General features: G+C 44.9%; 1 protein-coding gene across 2 annotated transcripts in view; it reads left to right on the top strand.

Moving 5' to 3' along the window:
* Positions 1-6,890: 6,890 nt before the first annotated feature.
* PLK4 (polo like kinase 4) overlaps positions 6,891-17,246 on the top strand; it is a 62,413-nt gene continuing 52,057 nt past the window's right edge. The window contains exons 1-8 of one of the 2 annotated variants that reach the window (XM_063920319.1): positions 6,891-7,412; positions 8,184-8,279; positions 8,459-8,554; positions 8,630-8,744; positions 8,973-9,999; positions 14,889-14,986; positions 15,762-16,084; positions 16,159-16,263. In XM_063920319.1, the coding sequence (XP_063776389.1) occupies positions 7,383-7,412; positions 8,184-8,279; positions 8,459-8,554; positions 8,630-8,744; positions 8,973-9,999; positions 14,889-14,986; positions 15,762-16,084; positions 16,159-16,263 (1,890 nt within the window). In that variant the 5' untranslated portion in view covers positions 6,891-7,382. Of the gene's footprint in view, positions 7,413-7,462; positions 7,958-8,183; positions 8,280-8,458; positions 8,555-8,629; positions 8,745-8,972; positions 10,000-14,888; positions 14,987-15,761; positions 16,085-16,158; positions 16,264-17,246 lie in introns of those variants that run through there. The other variant, XM_063920318.1, reaches the window with a different exon arrangement.

Consider the following 17,246-nt stretch of genomic DNA (forward strand, 5'->3'; position numbering starts at 1 on the left):
ATGGGAAGGACTTGCTTCCATTTGTGGAAGGTGCCTCCTGTGGCCTTCCTAAGCTTGTCTTTGAGGGTCCTATTCATGCGTTCTACGACCCCTGAACTTTGCGGGTGATACGGGATGTGGAACTTCCATTCCACCTGCAGGGCCTTTACCAAGGCCTGTGTAATTTTTGCTGTAAAGGCGGAGCCTTTATCACTATTGATTTGCAATGGGCACCCCCATCTGGGGATGATTTCCTGAGTTAGGATCCTAGCAACTGTCTTTGCATCCTCAGATTTAGTGGGGAATACCTCTGGCCATCGAGAGAACATGTCTACAATGACCAGGGCATATTCCTGTTTACCAGTACCTGGGATATGGGTGAAGTCAATTTGCAGGTGTGTAAAGGGTGTGGTGGGGTATTCAAGATGCTGATGTTTTGCCTTGTCAGGGTTGTTGGGGTTGTTTCGCAGGCAAGTGATGCATCTACTGACATACTGATCTACTAATGACTTGGCATCCGTGACATAGAAATCATTACGTAAGAGTAAGGTAGTTGTTGCCTTACTGTGGTGTCCTATGCCATGGTAGTGGGCAATAAACAAGGGTGCACTGGACTGGGGTATACAAGGTTTCCCCTCTTTGCAGATTAATCCTGTTTTAGGATTCTTCTGCAAAACTGGGTAAGTCCAGTCAGCTAGGTCGGCATTGGAGGCTGAGGCCTGTAACTGGGTGATCAGGTAATGGTTGTCGAGAGCTGGGGGGGTCATGATGGTCATGTGGGCCTGAGTGATGGGCTGTGAGGCTGCATGTTTGGCAGCAGAGTCAGCAAGGGCATTTCCAAGGGAGACTGCATCCTTCCCCCCGGTGTGTGCCCTGCAATGGAGGATTGCAATGTCAGAGGGTAAGGTTATGGCATGCAGAAGGTCAGAGATGAGTTGGGCATGTGATATGCCTTTTCCATCAGCTCCAAGGAAACCACGGCGTTGCCAAATGACCCCATGGTCATGCACGACGCCGTACCCGTATTTGGAGTCAGTGTAGATGGTGACTGGTTTATTCCGGTAAAGGTGACAAGCCCTTGTGAGAGCAATGAGCTCTGCAGCCTGTGCTGACTGGTAAGGAATAGGCTGCGCTTCCAGAATAATGTCAGGGAGAGTGACAATAGCATAACCCGCTTGGTACGTGGTGTCATTGGGTCTGCTACAGGAACCATCTACAAAAATGACATCCGCGTCGGGGACAGGGACAGGGGACATGTCCAGTCTGGGGGATGTTTCTGACTCAATGGAGGCCGAGCAGTCATGGGGTTCAGGAGGGTGGTCTTCAGGACCTTTGAGCCCCAGTAGAGCGTTGAGAATGGGTGCAGGACCTGAAGAGTTGGTGGCATACTTAATGGTGAGTGAGGGGTTGTTCAAAAGGAGAACCTCATATCCACTAAGGCGCTGAGCTGACATGTGTTGTGTGTGTAACCCTTTTAAAATGGTTAGAACATCATGAGTGGTGTGAAGTATTGTTGTGTGGCCTAGGGTGAGTGTGGTGGCCATTTCAGTTACCATTGCACAGGCTGCAAGTGCCCTGAGGCAAGCAGGCATACCTTGCACAGTGACAGGCATTACTTTGGAAAAAAATGCCACTGGGCGCAACTTTCCTCCATGAAACTGTGTGAGCACCCCCGCCATGGTTTTACAATTGTCCCTTGCAAACAAATGAAAAGGTAGTACATAGTTGGGGAGGCCAAGTGCCGGACTTTTCATTAACATACACTTTAAGCTCTCATATGCAGTTAACATTTCCTGTGACCATTGTACAGTGTTAGGTTTGTCTTTCAGTGTGGCTTGTCTCAAGATGTTATCATAATAGGAACAATCAGATATCCACTGTCTGCAGTAATTTACCATACCCAGAAAAGACAGCAGTTCTCTCTGGGTAGTTGGGGTGACCAGGCCCAATACAGACTGAATGCGCTGTGGACTGACTTTCCTTTCCCCCTGAGTGAGCACAAAACCTAAGTAATCCACATGCTTCTTACACCATTGCATTTTTGTTTTGGACACCTTGTGTCCACATTCACAGAGCCAGTTTAACAGTGATATACCATCCTCCCGGCAGGCCTCCTCAGTTTGACTACAGAGCAGCAGATCATCTGCATACTGTAGCAGGACTGAACCATGGTGAGGTTGCCAGGGCCCCAATGTGGCCTGGAGTACAATGCTATACACAACAGGTGCGTCAATGTAGCCCTGGGGTAAACGACACCAGGTGAGTTGCTTGCCCTCAAAAGAAAATGCAAAAAGTAACTGTGTCTGTGCATCCACTGGAATGCTAAAAAATGCATTTTTTAAATCAATCACAGAAAAAATTGCAGCATCTGCAGGGATAGCTGAAATGAGTGAGTTAATGTCAGGTACAATGGGTGCTATAGGCACAATGAGTTGGTTAATTGCCCTGAGGTCTTGTACAAACCTTACACTACCATCTGACTTAGCAACAGGGTTGACTGGTGTGCAGTAAGGTGAGATTATGTGTCTGAGAATGCCTTGTTGGAGAAACTGTTGTATCATTGGTCTAAGACCTTCAACCTTCTCTTGTGACAAGGGGTATTGCTTTTGATAGACAGGTTGTGTGTCAGGTTTCAGGGTTGCTCTATATGGTGTGCAAGGAATGAGGCCAGTGTCATAGGGACCCTCCGACCATAGAGCAGGGTTTACTTTGTCAAAATCAGGTGTAATGTCTGTTGCTTCCCACACCGGTAGGTGTGGGGACTCGACCTCCAGGCCACTGCTAGTGGGTGAAGGGAGAATGGAGATTTCGAGTTTGCTAAGAAGATCCCTTCCCAGAAGATTAATTGGACATTCAGGTATTACAGTGAAATTGTGTTTACCCATATACGTGCCTCCCGTGGTTCTGACACTAAGGGCATCTGTCAGGTAAGCATCTGTGGGTATCCCATTGATTCCCATTGAAGGAGCAGTCTTTTCCAAATGACCATCGTACAGGTCGACACACAAAACACTAGTAGTTGCCCCGCTATCCACCAGGAAAGGGATTGCTCTCTTTCCTATAATCAAGGTTAGTAGCGGTGGGTCCTTCCAGTGTCTGGTGAGTTGGGCAAAGGCTGGGATACCCTCCTCCGGGCCCCGTCAGTGGGAGGGATCCTGCCAGTCAACCCGGAATCGGACATGATCCTGAAAGGGGTTGTTGTGTGACTGTCGGGGATGATCCCGGGAGGGAGCCGGAGCTTGGGGCTGTCGGTGGTTTTGTGGGGGACAAGGGCAATCCCTTGCCCAGTGATCGTCCCTTCCACAGTTGAAGCAGGAGGTTTGTTTCCTGCTGGCAGAGTCAGGGGGGTGGGGTGGCCTGGCTTGTGGGTTTTGATATCGGGCTGGATTGCGGGGTGGGCCAGTAAAGTGCTGCTGGCGTCTATCTCCCCGGTTTCTCTGATTTTGGTAATTATGAGTTGGGGCATTCTGCAAGGGTTTTTTAACATCAAAGCATCCTGCAGCTTCCTTTTCATATAAGTGCTTTTCAAATTCCTTAATATTATCAGAGGTCCAGGAAGAAACAGCTTGCTTAACAGGGACCATAACAGATGGCAACAAGTTATTTACAAAGGTAGAAATTAGTAAATGGTCTGTATCTACAAGAGTAAGACCTGCATCTTCAGACCAACACTTTTTAAACCTCTTCCAAAACTCAGTGACAGTTTCAGTGGGCTTTTGTTTACATGCTACGGCAATAGGAAGAGAAGCTCGGGTTTTAAAAATCTCTTTCATATGGGTCTCAATTTCCTTCCACATCGCCTTTACACCATCCCCAGTATTGAGAGGGTAGCGAACGGCATCGTTAAGGATGGTAGGAGTGTTTATGGTGGGAATCTTTTTCCAATCCCACCCGTTGTAATGGTCTATAACCCCATCTATGATCAGCTTCATATCTTCTTGAGTATAGCTGCGTCCTGTGCAAGCCTTTTTCAAGTAAGCTATGCAGCCGTCAGGTGCAACAGTGGGTTTGGGACAGTTCTTAACAATTCTGTCTAAATCCTCTATTTCAATGGGTTTCTTTAACAACTGATCCCCTACTGTCATAAAGGGCAGGTGTGTAGCGACACCGCTGGCACCAGCACTGTTTTCAAGGAAACCAGTGCCGGATCGCGTTATGGAGGGGGTAAGAGGGTGGTTAATGACAACAGTTGAGTCAGCATTACGGCGGGAGGTGATTTGTTTGCTAGGAGTCTGGACTGTAGTTTCAAGCTGGGTTACATATATTTGATCATGGCCTGAGCGGCCACCACCTTCAGTAGGAATGTCAGGGTCGCTACCCACAACAGCTGCGTCAGGGGCACTAGGGGCGGGGGTGGTTACGCCTGTGTGGAGGGTACTGTCAGGGGGGGCTGTTTCTCCTTCAGAGCCTCCTGAGCCTCCTTCCCCTCCTCCTCCTCCCCCTCCTCCTTGCATTGGCATTCGTGACAAAGCAATTGCAGCTAAAAGATCTGTGTCCTTTAAGGAGGGATATAGGGGAGTGTAAGGCGGGGGAGAAGAATTTTTCAGAAACTTGTTGCTTCTAAATTCCTCAGCTTTATGCAGTCTGGAAGTTACAGATTTTATTCTACGCTGTTTCTGCTTGATATTCTTGTCATACCAATGAGGTGCTATCGTGAGCCATTGCTCTCCTCCAGCACGCATATATGTCATGTCCCATTGTGGGTCATGATCATACCATGGCCAGGCTTCCTTGTCTTCCAGACAAAGACCTTTGACCATGTCCATATAAAAGGGATAATTAATACCGTCACGGGGGAATGGACTGGGGCTGCCAACTTTCTCTGTCCATCCTGCTAAGTTATCCACCCAAGGGTTAACTAAATAATAATCTGTGGTGGAGTTACGGGCAACATACTCTTTACATGTCTCCCCTGGTAAAGGTGGAGGATAAATGACTGTTTTACTCTGACCCCCTCCCATAGTAAACAATACAATCTACACCAGCTTTCTACGCAATTTCCACAACAACTTACAACAACTGTCTATGCAATATCACAACAAAAATGCAGTTTAAAAAAAAAACCTTCTATACAATTTCACAACAAAAAGACTTTCTATGCAATTTCACAACAAAAAAAAAATGCAATTTACAAAAACTTTCTATGCATGCATTAGCTAACACCAGTTAATTAGTCATTGACAATATCACAATATTATCTGTATAATGAGAACATGAAATCTTTTGACGGGTACGCTTACCTTCGTACAAGATGTCAGAAAAATACAGCGTTTTAAACAGGAAGCAAGAAAAGAGTTTTGAGTAAAGATATCTGGCAGACGAAAACTTACCAGCCGTCTGAACCAAATATAAGAACTTATCTCACTACAACATACAAGAATATATATATAGACGATCAGATCGAGGTATAGTCTACGTTATGTATAGACCCCAGGTCTATATATTTTTTTTTTAAGTATCCCAGATACTAACGTCTTTGGAGAATTGCGCTTGGACTCCTGGTCCTTTCTCAGACGTATCTTTAAGTCCCAGACATTAAAGATTCTATGGTATCCCTGATACCTGTTTTATGTTTTTACATAAAACTTCGTAATATTAAGTCCCGGACTTAAATATTACCTTGTCACGTGTTCCCGGAACACTGACACGGATTCAGCTTCAGTGTATGACCGCAATCCTGTATGGCAAAGATAGACAATAAATTCTCTATTTTTACCATTCAGGGACGATCACTGAATCCCGGACATAGAGCTCCCAGCTGAAAGGATCCCTACCTCTCTTTGATTACCTCGATGTGATGGCCACTGACGTCAGTGAGAGCAATCCTTAACGTTACAGATAATACACGACACCATGTAGTTAAGAATCACTCTGCGTTTATTGTTCATAACAATGGTATATAAGGCATCATTGTCTAGGGAGGGATTGGAATGTCCAGGGAGGGGTAGGCAAAAGTAAATACTTTATTGGTTTAACTTTACTGCATAGGAGGGATAAAACAGGCTACATGGGGGGGATGTAGGATACAGCCTAGTACTTCATCTAGGGGTGGTGATTTCACACAGTTCCCAACAAACTATGGGTGGAGCTATATTTATTTTATGCAATGCAAGCTAAATCCAAGGCAAAAGAAAAAGAAACAATATTTACACAATGCACAATGACAGAGGAGATTTAACCCTTCACCGTCCGAACTCTGACTTTTTTTAAAAAGGGGCAATCACATACAAGGCATGCTTTTTCCTTTGTAAATGATTGCCGCTTTACAAAAAAAGTCAAGTTCGGCCAGCATCCTGCACAGCCAACCGACTCGAGCGGCATTACATACAACCCCGTCAGTGGACATAGGGGCAGTTGTACTAAGCTTTGGAGTGAAGTAAAGTACCAGCCAATCAGCTCCTGTTCCTTTTCTATCCCCTCTTGTAACATGGTAGTTAGGAGCCGATTGGCTAGTAGTTTCTCTCTCTCTCTCCAAGGCATAGTACTTTACCCCCATAGCACACTTATGTTGCTCTACACCCATTCGCATTGCAGCATTATCTCTAAGGGGCAGGTATAATAAACCTTGGAGAATGATAAAACGAAGAGCTAAAGTATGAAGCAATCGGCTCCTAGGAGCTGATAAAGATAGGCTGGTACTCTATCTCTCTCCAAGGCTTAGTACATCACCCCATACTTGCCTACCTGACCCTCTCCATGAGGGAGAAAATGCTCTGTTCCTGGACTTTCCTGGTAATGTATGATTGTCATCACCTGTGGTGAAACACCTTTCTTATCAATTAACTAGCTCACCACAGGTGATGGCAATCATACATTACCAGGAAAGTCCAGGAACAGAGCATTTTCTCCCTCATGGTCAGGTAGGCAAGTATGCATCTCCCCATAAAAGAGAGAGATACTGCGTTGCGCCTCAGCCATTCCACGCTGGGTAATGCTCAGCCTCAGAGCTCTCCCAGTCCCAACAGCAGGCGGGAGGTGTAAGCCAGGGAAGGCTCCGTTGCCTGGATCAGCAGGATCCTATGCACGTCCAGGTCCTTTGCACGAAGGCAGCATAGACACAACAACCATGATCCTATTGCTCCCAAATGAAAAACACAGCAACAAAACTTTATTGAAAAAACACTCTCGCTCACTACCACGCAGCTTCGGGTCACGGCTGCACCCCTAACGTACTGTACACGCCTCTGACGTAGGCACGACGGGTTACGTGGCTGTAACGGCGGAATTTTTCAAATAACAAAACCAGCAGGTCCGCGGGAATGGAGGCGGGCCCCGCGATCCCCGAGCCCCACCGTCCCTGCCGCCGCCGTCACCACCGGGACTACGCGGCCTCCGGAGCAGCCACGAGACAGGCGCGCGCGGTGCCGCGAGGATGAGCCGATCCCGGGCTGCTCAGAGGGAAGATGGCGAGCAGCATAGGAGGGAGGATAGAGGTACCCCAAACCCCCCACCCCGAGACTATACCCGTGCCCCGTTCCCTGTGCCACAGCCTAGCCGTACAGCCGGGGAGGAGGGCAGGCAGCTCGGCCACCACCAGCCAAAATGTGACAGGACGCGCTGGGATACGTACTTCCTCAACAGCTGTAGCCCTCCCGGTCCCCGGGGCTCCCAGTGTGTGTCCCAGGAGACGCCCACCCCCTCCTCCCCGCTGCTACCGTGTTGTCCTGGCTGGCACTTGTCATGTTGTCATGTGTTGTTGTGGTAGCTGCTGCTGCTGTCAGTTGGGGCAGCGGGAACGGAGCCGGGAGGTGTTGGTCCTCCCCACCCCTGTGCCCGGCACCCCCAGCACACTGCTTCTGCTGCTGTACTGTGCGCACCTCCTCCCCGCTCCTTCCTCCAGGCCGATAATATGCTAGAGAGGGTCCTCACCTTCCTCTTCCCCAAACTTGCCTCCAAAGACCCCTGCACAGATGTGGGGCATGAGAAGCAGGCAGAGGAGGGATGCACATCCCCCCTGCACGGAGAGAACTGCATTGAGGTATAGAGAGGCTTAGTATGCCTCTACACTCCCTTGTGTGTAGCCATATACTTGTATGTATATGTGTGTGTGTGTGTATGTGTGTGTGTGTGTATATATATATATATATATATATATATATATATATATATATATATATATATATATACCACACACACACTAACTGTCTATCTCTGTCACTGGGCTTGCTGGTGTCTAATGCATTCTTTTTTTTCTTTCTTCTAAGGACTTCAAAGTCCTCAACCTCCTTGGCAAAGGCTCGTTTGCCTGTGTTTACAGGGCACAGTCCATAAATACTGGCATCGAGGTAGCCATCAAAATGGTAAGTCTCTGACTGAATGTCATCGTACACCTTGTTTCTTGTTTGCTACTTAGTGATGTATGCTGTGAAATTTATTTTCTCTCATTTAAAAATAACAAAAAGCTAATTCTTAGCCCTGCTTGCTTCATTGTTACTTTTCATTTATGCATTATTTCATACAATTTTTTTTGCCACTTTAGATAGACAAAAAAGTAATGCAGAAGGTTGGCATGGTACAGCGGGTACGAAATGAGGTTGAGATCCATTGCCAATTAAAACATCCATCTATTTTGGAGGTATGTTTGTATATATTTTATGTATACTGAATATTGTAAGACAAGCTTTCATCAATGTATTTATCTTTCATCTAGCTGTACAATTATTTTGAAGATGGCAATTATGTGTACCTGATCCTTGAAATGTGTCACAATGGGGAGATGAACCGGTTTTTAAAGAACAGAAAGAAACCATTTACTGATAAAGAAGGTGAGCTAGAGGTTATGTATGTGAGATGTTACAAGTCTGGCTCACACGCATGACAATTTCCAAATAGCCTTGCACTTACTCTTAGGCTTTTAGGTTTGCCTGGTTTATGTGGTGTCATTTAAATCCAAGTTTACTACATTTTTATTTAATATAGATGGCATCTGACAGTTCTGCTACTGAAACATCAGTATGAGGAGACCTTTTAATCCATCTTTCTTTGTTTCACAGCTCGGCATTTAATGGAACAGATTGTTAAGGGGATGCTGTATCTACATTCTCATGGCATTCTGCATAGGGATCTTACACTTTCCAATCTCCTGCTCTCGAGTGATATGAATGTCAAGATTGCTGACTTTGGATTGGCAGCTCAGTTGAAGCTTCCAAATGAGAAGCACTTTACAATGTGTGGCACGCCAAACTATATCGCTCCTGAAATTGCTACCAGGAGCGCTCATGGTCTTGAATCTGATGTTTGGTCTTTAGGGTGCATGCTATTTACTTTTCTTGTGGGGAGACCTCCTTTTGACACGGACACGGTAAAGAACACTTTAAACAAAGTAGTTCTGGCAGACTATGAAATGCCCAACTTTGTGTCACGAGAGGCCAAGGACCTGATTTTTCAGTTGCTACGCAAAAACCCTGCGGATCGGTTAAGTCTTTCATCTGTGCTGGACCACCCATTTATGACTGGCTATTATTCTGTTGCTTGTGATGATTTGGGAGCTGTTGAAGACTCCATCGATAGCGGACATGCTACAATTTCTACTGGCTTTACTGGTTCTTCTGGGGTCAGTGTTAGTGGCCGCTTACAGGAGAAAAGAATCTTATCCGGCCCCCCACTACCCAACAAAATAAACATCTTTCCCTTCAAAGACAGGCAGCCAAGTGATGTTTTGGCAGTGGGAGGTGGAAGCTTCTATATTTCTAAAAGAGAAGAAAATGATTTTTTTGAAGGGAGAGGAAGGAAAGCTGTTGTTGGTGAGGATAGGCCACATTCTCGCTACCTCCGTAGGGCTCACTCTTCGGACAGAACAGGTACCTCACGGAGCCAAACTCACGGGAAACCAAACAGCTTTGCAGACAGATGTTACTCTGTGGAAACACTGCATAAACCTGGTCAGATCACTGGTTACAGGACCACTGCTTCATCTCCTGCAAACAGCTATGGAGATATTCCTCAGATGTTTTCTGAAAAAGCTACCAGTGGTGGCTCTCTGGACAGGCATACGTCTCCACCTGTTAAAGAAAGACCTCCGTAAGTAAATCCATTTATTGATTATCCTCAAGTAGAATACATTTATTTTAGTTTGCAGCAATTACTGGCTAGTCTAATGAGTTGCTATTGTGTCTTATTCCTATTTTAAATGCTTATTTATTAGGAAGATTTTAGAAAATGGCTCTATATGTGTTCCCCCTAGTTGCCATTGGACATCATGACACTGACAGGTCTTACCGTGCACCACACAGAAAAGCAGTAGCCGTAGCTATCCACTAAGATAGGGCTGCAGGTATTGGATTCAATTATTGGTAGTTCATTTTAGACAAAAATAAATGTTTCTTACGGTGGCTAACTCCTTTAACACAAGGTCATTGATAGCCTTTAAAGCAGTCGTGGCCTTCGTTTCATATAGGACATGTGTGATGTGTTTGTAGTGGAGACTGAACCACAGACGCACGTGTCCTTCATTGTGAAAATTATCACTTTTATACCAATTTAATTTCTAGTAATTGGTGTGAGTGGAATTATGAATTGCTCTGTTATCTGCAGTGTAAGCAGATATGTATGCTCTTCCACTTGTACCTGCTACTTAATACACTGATGTAACAAGCATGAGCTACACTGTGTAACAGTGGTTCCAATTCTGCTAATTGGCCACAGGGGAATGATTAGCTTCTGCAGATGGCTGCCAGACTTAAGGGGTGTATTGATAATGTTCATGTGATACTGTTCTGATTCAGATTTCACAGACTGAGTTGTGATATAAAACCAGATCAGTTAGTGTTCTGTGGCCAGATTCCTTCTTGGAACACGACCGCTTGGTGGTCTGTCATTTGAATGCAGGTAAATAATGCGCTATGTTATAAGGTGGCAGTGTATGAATTGCAGAGAAGTAAGGCTTCCGTCTGATTGTTATTAGAGACTATTGCCATATTACCTTGAAGGTAGGTACACACTATACAATTATCTGGCAGATAATCTGCCAAATCTGTCTGAATGGAATGAAAATCTGGTAATGGATGAGAGCAAATGACAATCAACCATTTACTCCCAAACACTGGAAAACGGAGAAAAACAGTCAGTCATCCAAGTTGTTTAATATTGTGTTTTACCAATTTGTATGAACGACAGGTTTTGTCCATTTTCCAGTGTTTGGAGCAAATGGTAGATTGTAATTTGCTCTCATCCATTACCAGATTTTCATTCCAACCAGCCAGATCTGGCAGATTATTTGACAGATAATTGTATAGTGTGTACCACGCCATATGACCTGTTTGTTATGTGATTGATGGTACCTGTTGTGTAGGTTAAGTAAGATATATATTTTGCTGTATGAGCTGTATTTTACTGGGAACATTAATCTGTTATACTATCATTCTAATGAGCCTACACTTGACAATGTTAGACCAACAGCATAAATACGTAATTTTATATTGGTCTTTTTCCCAGACAGAGTTGTAATTGGGTTATTCCAGATAAAAAATAAAACAAGTGCTGATAAAATGGAAACATTGGGGTGGCTAAATTTGGGAAAGTAACGGGTATATTACCTGTTAATATCCAAGATCGGTTTATGTATATTTTGCATACATTATGGATATGTTGTTGTATGCTTTCTGAAAGGTTACTTTATATCAGAAAAGATTTTCTCTGAACAGAATGGGTTTATTTTAAAAAGTGACAGTCATGTTAGTAAATGTGTCACAGTACTGTTGTTAAGTTGGGGCTGGGAGACCAGCGCTCGGGATCCTGGCGGTCAGCATACCGCTCCTGGGATCCCAGTATCAGAATGGCGGGGGGGGGGGGGGGGGGGAGTGCAACAAAGCCCCTTGCAGGCACTCTGCTCTGTGGGAATAGTTCCTGTGGGTTGGCATTCTGTCTGCCGGCATTTTGATTGCTCGGGATCCCGGCGTCGATATGGTGACCGCCGGGATCCTGAGCGCTGGTCACGGCCACATCCCATTGTTAACCTGTGGGAAAAACTCCAGTCTTTCAGCCGACGGCCGCTATTCAATTGTTTCTGCTGATGGTCACGATAGCGTGATTTCTACTCGCAGCCTCCTGAGGTGGCGAACAGAAATTGGCAAAAAGTACAGGTTTTGGGTGTCCAACCAGGATACAGCTAAACACAGGCTATTTGGGTGTGACAAGTGTGGAAAAAGATACAAATTAATATCGCTCCATCAATGTAAATGGGTGTGTAAAGGTGGGTACACACTATTAGATATATCTGCAGATCAATTGATCTGCAGATATATCTATGTACGGATCGGGCAGTGTGCTGTGCATACACACAGCCCGATCCGTCGGGGGACTGACGTCATGAACTGGGCGGGCGCTCGCGCCCGCCCAGTTCACCTGTCAATCACCGCCGGCCGCCGCAGCATGTGTATGGGCGGTCGGACGACCGCCCCGTACACACACAGCGACGGGCCAATATATCGTTAGATATATTGGCTGTCGGCTGTGCTGCGCGGCCGACGCGATACGTCTGTGAACGACGGAGTTCACAGACGTATCGCCCGTACACACTGGCCGACGGTCCCGCGATGTATCGGCCGTTCAAGAGAACGGCCGATACATCGACCAGTGTGTACAGGCCTTAAGACGCAATCAGGCTCACAAAAACGATTGCATTCCCACCAATGAATGACTGGTAGAGCTGTTGCTACATCCACTGCTATTTAGATAGTCTCTCAGGTGTTGACATGCTCTACGACAATCGTGTTTGTTCCTAGCACTAAATAGTACAAAATTAGGCTTGCGCAGAAGTGCATTGTTGGCCCTTACAGATGTACGCTGACAGGTGTGTACATTTTCTTCTTTACAAATTTGTTCTGTACAGGATAGGCAGCATATTGTTGGCAGAGCTCAGTGTTTTCCAGCTCCTCACAGATAAGTACTATGGATTCCCCCGCTATCCTGTTAGTCCCCGTGGCCCAGCACTTATCGGGGTTTGAGGCACGCAAAGCAGAATCCCAATTACCAGCCCCAGGAGACCCGTTTTCGGACGGTAACACATGGGTCTGTGAACTTATCACAGGTCCCATGTGTTATCGCCAGAGAACAGGTGATTCACTGCACTGTAAAAACAGGCTATAATTGGATAGCCCGATAGTATTATTGGACTAAAATGTCCTTTATTACCGTGCGGTAAATGACTGCATGTAATAGGCTGCCACCCTTAATTTGTCTATTGGGGGGAATTCAATTGTTTATTATGCACCTGCTGGCACCGACACTACTTCTTCTCACAGCCCCACGTGCTTGCGAAAACAAATGTACAAAAAGTGACCCGGTTGGGCACACAAATGGCACTTTCCGCATCGCACCCGAACCTTTGTTTGGGTTTACCAGTTTTATTTGGCTATCCCTGGTCTGTCTGTGCGTGATCATCATGTTAAAAAAATAAATAAAAATAATAAATGGAATTACGCCACACAGTCTCCCTGATTAGGCATGTAAAAGCAATTGAGTCGCCCCCATCGAGTGAGAACACTGCCTTTAAGATCCGATTCAGATAGCCACACGCTCCATTCCCTGTGCTCGTGTGCTAACATTCCGCACACTTTGCAGGATGTTTTCATGAACCGCACTCTATACCCAATTCTATGAGAAATGGCAGGTCGCAGTGTGTGACCTATGAAATAGTGAGGAAGTCATCCTGAGCCCCCAAAAAGTGACCACATAGCTGGACAGTGTAGAAGGCTTTAAGTGGCCATAAGCAAAGTATAAGAGACAGTTAGTTAGATGGTGTCACAGGGTTGATCTTTGCAACATTTAAAAATAATGGAAAAATTATAGCCCATAAGTGTCTAGATCATTTTGGGGTACATTAAAATGTGTGTGTATACAATTTAAAAACAAAAAAAATATTTTTACAAAAAAACAATCTTTTAACTCCTATTTGCAAGTCCAGAATTTTTTTCCCCATCAGTACAACACCCATCATATGTGTTCCACATTTAACTCATTTTCTGCTTTCTAGAGAAAATGACATGTCTTTATTGGCAATGTTTTCCTATTTAAAAACCTCTGAATACGTTATTAATCATTAGGATGGGTGGGCCAGGCATACTCCACATAGTCTGGAGGTGCAAACTAAAATCCGCATTAACACATATTGTGGACTTTCAATGTTTTTTTTGGGGGGTGGGGGGTTTGCACCCGCCACTAGATGGCGCCCGACGGCAGCAATTCAGGTGTTCTGCCGTTCGAGCACCAAGCAGCTGCAGAGGGCACATTTTTTCTTGCAGCCTCCTGAGGTGCGAGAAAAAATGTGTGCAAACTGCACTTTGGGTGACCAAAGCAGGAGTTTAGACGGGTTTAGCGGTTTAAGGTGGCTAAACCCGGTCTGTTTGAGTGCGATATGCTTGTGCGCCCTAACAATTGAATAGTGACAATAGTAAACAGTCCTGTATAGATGGGATTTTTAGACACCCAAAAGAATTGAATCTGGCCCCAATTGAATAGAAAAAAAGATGCAAATGCAGGTTGTGTTTAGCCAAGTTCCTGCTAATTGAATATGCGCTTTACACATTATAACATGCCTGGGTTATTAATTATTCCAATGTTGAGTGATTTAGATTCCGTATGGTAAATTCTTATAGGAAAAACAATACATGAGGTCCTGCACTCCCAACTCCCATCAAATACAGTCAATGGCGAACGACTTTCTGAAAACTCTTCAGCCTCAGAGCAGTATAGAGGGATGGGCTCCAGATACTATGCTGCAACTGTTTCTCTAGTTTGTATATACATTTTTCTGGCCACCAATTGTCATTTTATCTTTTTGTATCAATTTGCAAATTTGTTTACAAGAAATAATTTACAGTAGGTTGAATACTACTGAACTGTAAAGTAATAGATGGTGAAAAAGTGTTTTGGGTTTGACATCCTATTGATTTTTAATTTTGGTTTTCAAGATCTGAATTCTTCTGTCCTCAAACTATCGCTGCCAGGTCTGATGAAAAGTGCTCGGCTGAAACTATACAGCAATGGTTTGGAGCCATGCAGCTAAATGGTATGTTTTGTATGGGTAAATTCATTATCCATTTATGATGTGATGCAGTTCCTCCTATCCCTTCTCATTTTGCACCCAAGATTTAGTTATCTGAGGGGCAGATGTATTAACCTGGAGAAGGCATAAGGAAGTGATAAACCAGTGATATGTGCAAGGTGATAAAGGAACCAGCCAATCAGATTCTAACTGTTAATTTACATATTGGAGCTGATTGGCTGGTGCCTTTATCACCTTGCACATATCACTGGTTTATCACTTCCTTATGCCTTCTCCAGGTTAATACATCTGCCCCACAATACACTGTACAATGCTATCATTCATGGAACTTTTGGATCTCATTTTATAATCTCCATTAGAGTTGACATTTATCTCCTGGATTGTCCATTGTCGCTTTTCATGACACTACCTAGTGATTTCTTAAAAAAAAAAAATAGACATAGGAATTTAGAATTATTCCAAGCGTAATTCTTAATCTGTATATTTTCTGTTTCATCGGTCAGTCATCAGCATAGACAGTTATGACTGCATTATTTATGTAACGTGTAAATTGGTAAAAATAATCCCACTGTGGCATTTTTGAAAAGAAAAAAAGGTCTCTTTGGCAATGTCTTAATGAGCTAGTTCTGTAATGTAGCGCTCAGGAGTATACCTATTGCATCCAAGTGATTCAGTGAAGCTCCGTGGATGTGTCCTTTGGTGGTATTCTTGTGTTGGAGTGACATTGACAAAAGGTGGACTGAGGTTTCAGATAATCCATATAAATGTCTATTTTCAGGCCAAAAACAAGGATCTCAAGAGGTGAGCAGTATCGGTAACTCGGGTGGGAATTACTATTGCCAACCAGCCGTACAACAGGAGTCTCCACAATGCTGGAATGATGTTAAGGTGAAGAAAGTCACAGACTCTTCCTTTGAGAGTGTGCAGAGGGGAATAAGGAAACAGCCTGATTCAGACCACTGTAAAGCGGAAGAAAACAAAGACCATTTTAAGCCCAGGGTCCTCCCACAAGCTGCAGGTTATAGTTCTCTCAGAAGCCTAATTCCTCCACTAAATTCAGAAAGGCTGAAGTCAATAAGGCAGAAAACAAAGAATGCTGTGGTATGTATTTCAGCTGGTTCTTTCTGTTGTCTGCTTTCCTAATTGGGTGTGCTGACTGGATGTTCCTATAACAGGTGAGCATTCTGGACACGGGAGACGTTTGCATGGAGTTTTTGAAAGAACAGAATTCTCGAGAACGTGTGAAAGAAGTTCTGCGGATTTCCTGGGATGGAAATTTGGTAATTTTTAATTTTGTTATTTGTAAAAATTACGTTACATTACGGTGTGTAAAAGTTTTCTGGAAAAAAGCTGCTATTCATCTTCAAATCAAATGAATAATAGTTATTTCTCTAACGTCCTAGTGGATGCTGGGGACTCCGAAAGGACCATGGGGAATAGCGGCTCCGCAGGAGACTGGGCACAAAGTAAAAGCTTTAGGACTAGCTGGTGTGCACTGGCTCCTCCCCCTATGACCCTCCTCCAAGCCTCAGTTAAGATTTTGTGCCCGAACGAGAAGGGTGCAATCTAGGTGGCTCTCCTGAGCTGCTTAGAGTAAAAGTTTAAATAGGTTTTTTATTTTCAGTGAGACCGGCTGGCAACAGGCTCACTGCATCGAGGGACTAAGGGGAGAAGAAGCGAACTCACCTGCGTGCAGAGTGGATTGGGCTTCTTAGGCTACTGGACATTAGCTCCAGAGGGACGATCACAGGCCCAGCCATGGATGGGTCCCGGAGCCGCGCCGCCGGCCCCCTTACAGATGCTGAAGCAAGAAGAGGTCCATAAATCGTCGGCAGAAGACTTTCCTGTCTTCATAAGGTAGCGCACAGCACTGCAGCTGTGCGCCATTGCTCTCAGCACACTTCACACTTCGGTCACTGAGGGTGCAGGGCGCTGGGGGGGGGGCGCCCTGGGAAGCAATGAATTTACCTTATTTGGCAAAAAATACATCACATATAGCTCCTGGGCTATATGGATGTATTTAACCCCTGCCAGTTTTCAAAAAAAAAAGCGGGAGAAGAGCCCGCCGTGAAGGGGGCGGGGCCTATCTCCTCAGCATACAGCGCCATTTTTCCCACACAGCTCCGTTGGTAGGAAGGCTCCCAGAATCTCCCCTGCATCCTGCAACTACAGAAACAGGGTAAAAAAGAGAGGGGGGCACTTATTTGGCAAAATAACAGATATAAGCAGCTATAAGGGATAGACACTTATTGTAAGGTTGTCC

The sequence above is a fragment of the Pseudophryne corroboree genome, chromosome 1 (genome assembly GCF_028390025.1).
Source record: "Pseudophryne corroboree isolate aPseCor3 chromosome 1, aPseCor3.hap2, whole genome shotgun sequence".
Taxonomy (NCBI): domain Eukaryota; kingdom Metazoa; phylum Chordata; class Amphibia; order Anura; family Myobatrachidae; genus Pseudophryne; species Pseudophryne corroboree.